Source organism: Cenococcum geophilum, assembly GCF_001692895.1.
Source record: "Cenococcum geophilum 1.58 unplaced genomic scaffold K441scaffold_7, whole genome shotgun sequence".
Lineage (NCBI taxonomy): Eukaryota > Fungi > Ascomycota > Dothideomycetes > Gloniales > Gloniaceae > Cenococcum > Cenococcum geophilum.
In genome coordinates, this window is record NW_027137565.1 from 1,500,216 (window position 1) to 1,507,563 (window position 7,348).

The 7,348-nt window shown below is 46.9% G+C and overlaps 1 protein-coding gene across 1 annotated transcript; it reads left to right on the forward strand.

Moving 5' to 3' along the window:
- Window positions 1-2,012: 2,012 nt before the first annotated feature.
- K441DRAFT_654331 (uncharacterized protein) lies at window positions 2,013-4,980 on the forward strand. Its single transcript, XM_067647673.1, has 2 exons — window positions 2,013-2,176; window positions 2,242-4,980. Exon 2 carries the CDS (start codon window positions 2,251-2,253, stop codon window positions 4,501-4,503), a length of 2,253 nt encoding a protein of 750 aa, XP_067507780.1. The 5' UTR covers window positions 2,013-2,176; window positions 2,242-2,250; the 3' UTR covers window positions 4,504-4,980.
- Window positions 4,981-7,348: the final 2,368 nt, after the last annotated feature.

Sequence of the window (7,348 nt, forward strand, 5' to 3'; positions counted from 1 at the left end):
AGTATAATAAAGATAATAAATTACCGGAAGAATATAGGGACAAAAACGCCCTAAAGCCCTAATATAGCTATCTGCCAAATTCTGCCATATTCTGCTGTTTTCTACTAGTACCGTAAAATATCAGATGTCCAGGAACTTTAACTGCTGGTTAAAGTTATCTAATTAGTTAGATCCGTGCTAAGACTTTTAACGGCTACTCTTTCTGGCCTAGTGCTTCCACTTAGCTTACAATTGCCCTTTATACTTAGTCTGGACGTATTCGTGTCCCCTTTATCTCCTTATCTTATACTTTATAATCCTACGTTTATAAGCCTAGTGCTACCCTATTTCTAACTAAGCCTAAGGGCAGGCTTTCTTTAAAGAGGGGGGTGATGTAACGGCGCTATCGCACGTTACCTGCCAAATTCTGCCATATTCTGCCGACCCGCGATTGGCCCGCCTAAAGCTAGCGCCTTAGCGGCTTACCCTATATATTTGTTTACATCGGTCCTAGTGACCCCTTTTCCTTCTCTTTAGCTTAGTATCTTCGTAATACAGCATTCGTTCAAGCTTTGGTTTAGAGGCATTTGTTCAAGCCGTGACAGAGGGCGTAGTATTTACTAAAGTGATCGCGTATCTATAGGATCTATTTATATTCGCCGTTGGGCTTAAAGCGCATATTAATTAGATCGCCTTAGATGTAATTAAAGGGAGCTAAAAAGACGATTATATTAAGTGGAGGCCTTATAGTAGAGGAAGCCTTTCTATAAGAATATTAGCATACGCATACAACTAAGATTTTTTCTAAAAGTAATACTTACTCCTTATAGATTCAACAGTGCTTAAGTAGCTATTTAACTTTAATAGATCTTATACCGTAATACTCGGTCGCAATTATATGGTAAGTCTTCTTTTACCCTAAGTGTTTAATATTGCTATACTTCCTTATAATTATATCGTAAATATTTGGCTTAGGAACCACCTTTAAGGCCCGCTTATTAGGCCCTGTTAAACGCCTTTAAAGACCTCGCAGCTCTAGGGGAACATCCTCTCTTATATACCACCGTTGCTTAGCCTTTAATTTAGCGTTACGTTCTACCTGTAAGCGGGCTATATAATTTAGATCTGCGAGCTAGGAAATAAGATTATTGTATTTAGGCTAGGTAACGCGCTTTGTTAAGTTAACTCTGGTTTCTTTTAGATACTTAGTAAAGGCAGGCTTTACTATAACTAAGAAGGCAGAAATAGCATAAGAGACGTTATAGGAGTCGTCTGCGGTAGAAGGAGAGGCAATTGTATTAGGTACGGAGGTAGTTACGGAGGTTACGGAGGTTAATATTGCTATTACCAGTGTTAGATTTAAGCTAGCAATTAAGTCAATATATATTTAGAACTTATAGATAAGACGTACATCTTGTTAAGGATCTAATTAAGTTATACACAGAGGCGGTAAATAAGGACTAATAAGAAAATTTAACAGACGTTGAAGCTTACGAAGTTCGACTTTTGGAGCCCCTACGCTAGTCCCAATTAGGTAATCGCAACAAGAAAATCAACACCTTAGGAGGCTTTACGAGAGCTCTACAAAAATACCTTGCACTTAGGTATAAAATATAAACCAACCACCAAGCTTAGGCTTATCAACTAGCCGTTTTCGCGATGTCGTGTACGCATGGTTGGGGTAATTTGAGGCTGGTCTGGACGTTATCCGATAACAATTTACCAATTAGATTAAGAGGGGAAGAAAACCGAAGTTATTAGTATAATATATTTTAAAGAGCTTTATGATTCGTGCATAGGCGTTAGTAAGCCTTGCGCTGTTGTACCACCTTATAATTGGCCTGATCTTTTGAAGATCTTTTCCGGAATAAAGCAATTGTTCCGGAATTAAGACAATAAAACCGATACACGAATCGTTCCTTTTTAAAGACGATTTGTTCCGGTATGACGCAGGAATTTTCCGGAACGAGGCTCGAGCCAGTATGGGGCAGAACATATATCATTGCTATCGATCAGACAACCAAGCCCAAACCCTGACACCGTGATAACCCCCCTTCTTACTGTCGTTGCAGACGACGATATCTGCTCCTGGCATGCAAAGAGGCAGTCAATAAGGCGTAAATGAGGCGACTATCCGTTCGGCATACGAAGCGTCCCATACAGTCAAGGCTAGAGCGTGGTAGGGATTAGCGACAAGGTCCGGGCATCCTTCTGAGTCCGTGTGCGGTTGTGGGTTAAGTACGTTGCTGACTACTTGCCTAGGATCGCACTATGACTACTATCTCTCGCAATACGGGAACTGAGGAATGGACGGTCCAGACAGGGGTTTCCGACATTGTTACTGCAATCAATGCTGGGATCAGTGTGGCTGGGTGGATTGGTGGTCTCGATTCCGTCCAGAGAACCCGCCAGTATTGCTCGCGCTGGCTCTTCCAGTTCACCTCAGGTTCGACGGAGATAATTAAGGTCGATCTCCCACCAACTAAAATCGGATTGCTAACGAGCGAGGGCCTCAAAATACTGGAGGACAAAGATAGCGCTGAAGCTTTCGGTGGGGATGTTTTCACTCAGTGGCTAGGCGTTACGCTTTGCGCCCTTGCATTCCACTGCGGCAAGCGCGCGGCAGTGGACTTACTGGTAGAAGGCATGGTGCCTGGCTACTTCCCTGAGATTGCGAGTAACGAATCCTTGAAAGACTCGCTCAAGCAACAGATCCAAGATAACATTGACAAAATTTTGAACGAGGGAGCCGCTCGGAGCCTTCCCAAATTGTTTGAAGACCAAGCCTTCGATTTAGGGCCAGGAGATAGAGAGTTTTTGCAAAGGAAATTTAGGCGTAGCGATGACGACTCACAGCCGCCTACAGAGACAGACTTCGTTGCTGGATTCTTGAGGTGGTATTCCACCAAACCCATATCTACAACTCCCTACCTTACCCGATCCGGCCTTGTCATGAGAGTTACTGCTTGCTTACGAGCAGTTGGCTACAACCTCGAACCTGGTAGACTCTGGGATGGCCGGGGAGAGCCTCCTAAGGTATTGCGAGCACCCATACTTGTATCGGGCGGAACATACGTTGATGTCCCCACGGACAAACACCTGTTCCCACCAGGTACCATCACGCCGGAGTCCGGTGCAATATACTATACACTTTCCACCGTCGGAGCTTTCTGCGTGAACTCTTTTTATCACTTGGCTGAGGTCACACAACAGGAATGCCAAACTTACTGGATGATGGTCTATAAATATATCCACGACACATTTAGCTGTAAATGGATTGTCACAAAAGTCCCAGCTAACAATCGGTCGGGGAAGACACCCGACATTATTGCGCGCTTTCACCATTTGAGTCACCAACAACCTTCGGCGTACGCACTTGAGCTTGCAGCCATATACTTTCCGACTTGTAGCGGCATGCTGGCCCATTGCTATGAGTCTATTGGTGACCAGAAGACCCTGGATTGTGTCCGTGAGACATCCGGAGCGATTGGCGATTACGACCCACTTCCGGTCGAACTCCAACGCTTCCGGGTGATTACAGCTTGCATAGTGCTTGCCATTACTGAGCTATTGGTGGGCAGTGATTTCGAGAGAACAAAGCATGTAGCAACACTCGAACTTGACATGGACGATAGCTTAAAGATTCTTACCGAAGCTTTGGCAAATGGCCTAACGTCTGGTCTTCCGCTATGGGAAGCCGCGGTAATTGTTTCTGCTATGCATGCTGGTACAGACACCGAACCAATTGAAGCACTCCGGAAAAGAAAAAGCCCTGGGCATCGAATTGCAACTCTTGGTCGTCGTGCCGGAACTTTCTGCGTCGTTCCGAAGCTCTTGTTGAATATGGAACCTTCAACTGCCGCTCTGGGATTCGAATGTCTCAATATCTTTATTGGCAATGTCCCAATAGATGCAGATGGGTGGATTCTTGATGGCTCAACCATACATAAAAGCTTCTCTCTAACGAATGAGAAATACCCAGAGCCCTCTACGCCTACCGATGCTTCATTCGACCTTGAGAGAAATGCTGCACCTCCAGAGACTCCTTACCTCGGCGTTCCAACCTCTGGAAGACCAAATGAACCACTCTATATCGGCCTAGAACGCCCCCGCCACTATGCTAGCCAGCATGTGCTCCTCACTGGGCGGGTGAATGGCAATGTTATTGCCCAAGTCAGTCTGCGAGACGTATTACGTGCACTTGTACGCAGTCTCGTGTTAGGAAATGATGAATGTCAGGGGCACAACACTGAGCCGAAGCTAATTGTGCTCAACACGACGACTTCTCAGTGGAGACAGCGCCAGTTCAAAATGCACGAGAAGTGGAACATCTTCCTTCATACGTATGGAGATAGAGCATGGACTCTCTTTGCTGCTGGACAAATTGAATATTTAGGGGGTATGATGGTTTTCACGTGTCCGCAATGTGTGCAGAAAGAAATGGCAACTACCAATGGGAGTATCATGGCGGCAATGGTAGACTGCAGACTTTTCGCTAATGCTCCTTTCATAAAAATTTTGTAGGTCAGTTGACCGCTTTTATGTCATCGATATTTTATGCGAAAGGAGGTAGTAACGCTGGAGTTAATAACTCTCTCGGGAATAACCTTTGGGAACTCTATGAACTATCACATATCGGGGGGGCTGATTTGGCGCGGTTACGACCCGGGTTAATACGAGGTTAGGGCCACCCCTGCTGATAACGCCCCCGAACCCCGCACGAGGTCGCGCAGCGACCGCCCCCGAGTACTTTCGCACGCGATTTTGGGCGAAAAGGTACATAATTTGAGTTCGATTGGTACTTCTGGGCGGTCGCGTAATGTTGCTCTGAATTTACAACACCTAAACGGGCTCTATTCCTATATTAAGGCGTCTTAATTACTGTAGTACGGTCCTATATTAAGACGTCTTGGTCGCTGTAGTATAGTCCTACGTTAAGGCGTCTTAGTTAATGCAGTACAGTCCTATATTAAGGCGTTTTAGTTACTATAGTGCAGTCGTATATTAAGGCGTTTTGGTTACTACAGTGCAGTCCTATATTAAGACGTCTCGGTTACTAGTATAGTTCTGCATTAAGACGTCTTGGTTATTGCAGTGTAGTTGTACAAGAAATCCGTTAAATTTTCCAAGGAAATTTTCCAAATTACTGACTTATAGCCAGTAATTTGGTTCCTTAGAGAAATTTAACGGATTTCTCGCGCCTGCGGCGGGCTTTTGGCCTTTAAACTTAGTCTGCCCTACTGCTGCCCTATTACTGCCCTGCTACTGCCCTACTACTGCCCTACTACTGCCCTACTACTGTCGTGGTGGTGATATAAGGCTGCCTTTACGTAATAATCGCGTGATATAGATTTACATAATTGATTACGTGATGTATATTAACAATAGCTATTTACGTCGTCGTTGTTGTCGTCTTCTTCTTCCTTAAGCAACAGCACTATTACCACCACCATCACCACTGCCGCTGCTGCTGCTGCTGCGTCTTCTGCTCCTGCTCCTGCTACTGCTGCCACCGCTGCCGCTACTACTACTACTACTACCACCGTTACTACCGCTGCTGCCGCCGCCATGTCCGCGCCCGGCCGCCGCTTCTCGTCCCTACCGCCGCCGTCTTAGGCTGGGGTACCTACGCGTGGGACTTCGGTCCCAGCAGATGAGCGTGCTGGTAAGTATTAGTACTATAAAAGAATTTGAGAATTTGAGAAGATACTGACATGTGAATAGCTGCTGCAGCTGCTGCTGCCGCCAGGCCCCTCCCCGCTGCCTCCGCTGCCGCTGCTCCCGCTCCTACCGCCGCCGCTACTCCCACTCCCACTCCCACCGCCGCTGCTGCTCCCGCTGCCGCTGCTCCCCTCCCGCCCAGCTTTACGGCCATTAATTAGCCCGCCGCCCTCCCGCCCCAGAATCCCTTGCCTACCGCGCTCGCCGCCGCCGCCGAAGCCGCCACCGCTAACACGGCTATAATGCGGGCGCTACGTCCCCTGCCGCGCGTTTAGGGTGTGTCTCTGCAGTAGGTACCTGGCTTAGGTGGAGCTTCCGGGGTCTACTAGGGGGTCCGCCTTAAGGCCAGGGCCCTAAATACGGAGGCAGCCCTGGCGTAAAGCCGGGGTATAATAGCCCCGCAGGCTTGTGCGTCGTGCGTGTGGGGCGGAGGCCTATTTACGGAGTGTGTGCTAGTCGCGGGCTAGCTGCGCGGCAGCTGTGCTAACTGCCACTATAGCAGCGAAGGGGCGCGCTGCTCCTTCCAGGCCTATAAGTTAGTAACGTAAACGGTAAAAAGCATAACTGATAGAGATAATAGCGTCTGCCCCTGGCGCAGCCACCGCCGCTACGGCCACTACCCTGCCGGTTAGCCGCGGCCGCGCTTCCTTCCGCGCCTTAGCGCCTCCCGCTGCTGCCGCCGATAACGACGATGAGGAGGAAGAGGAGGCCCCGCCTACCCGCGTCCGCCCCCGTCTTGGGTGGCGCGGGCGGATTACGGGGCTGCTCTGCTGTTTGGCGGCTGTGCTTAAGGAGGAGTTAGAGGAGGAGTTAGAGTAGGGGAGGGGGGTTAAAGGGGGGGGAGTAGGAAGGGAGGAAAAAGGGGGGGTTTATTGGGCCCTACGGGGCAGTTATAAAGGTTTTGCTGGCCCTATAGGGCAGTTATAGAAGTAGTTGTATAATAAAATTATATACCTTATTACGAAAGTAAGACTTCTAGATAGATAATATTGTCTATCTTTATTTAATTTAGGGGAAGCAGTACTAAAATATTATTTATAGTAGTAACCTAAGATAGGGTAATATAGAGCTAACCGTAGGTAAAAACTAGTATCCGTAAATTAACGCCTATAAAGTTAAAGGACTAGCCCTATAACTTATTTACGGTTATAGCAAAGCATAGCCAGATTAGAAACTGCCTTCTACTAATAATAAACGGCAGTTCTCCCTCTATAGAGGTAAGCTTAATATAAGGGATTAGCCATAGCTGCCTATAAAAGCTGCCGCTAAGCATCTAAGCTTTAATACAGTGGCGGCCTAGGCGTGTAATAATTATATAGGTGTTATTATAGAGCCCTTTTTTGGGGTAGAGGTTCCGTAAAAGGATTATAGGCGCGCCTATCTTTAGGGAAAGCTTTAATAGAGGCAGGCTATTAGGGTTAAATGTCTGTAGGAGCTCTGCCAGCGGTAGTTCTATATAATCTTCTTCTCTATTTTACTCTATAGAGTCCGTAGAATAAAAGGTGCTTAGGGAGCCGCAGAGCCGCGTAAGGATAGCCTCGTTAATCTTAGCTATAGTATTATTATAAATAGTTAAAATAGCGCGATTGCGGAAGGTATTGGGAGTAGTATATACGTGAGTAAGTAGTTATAAAGGGTATATATAGCC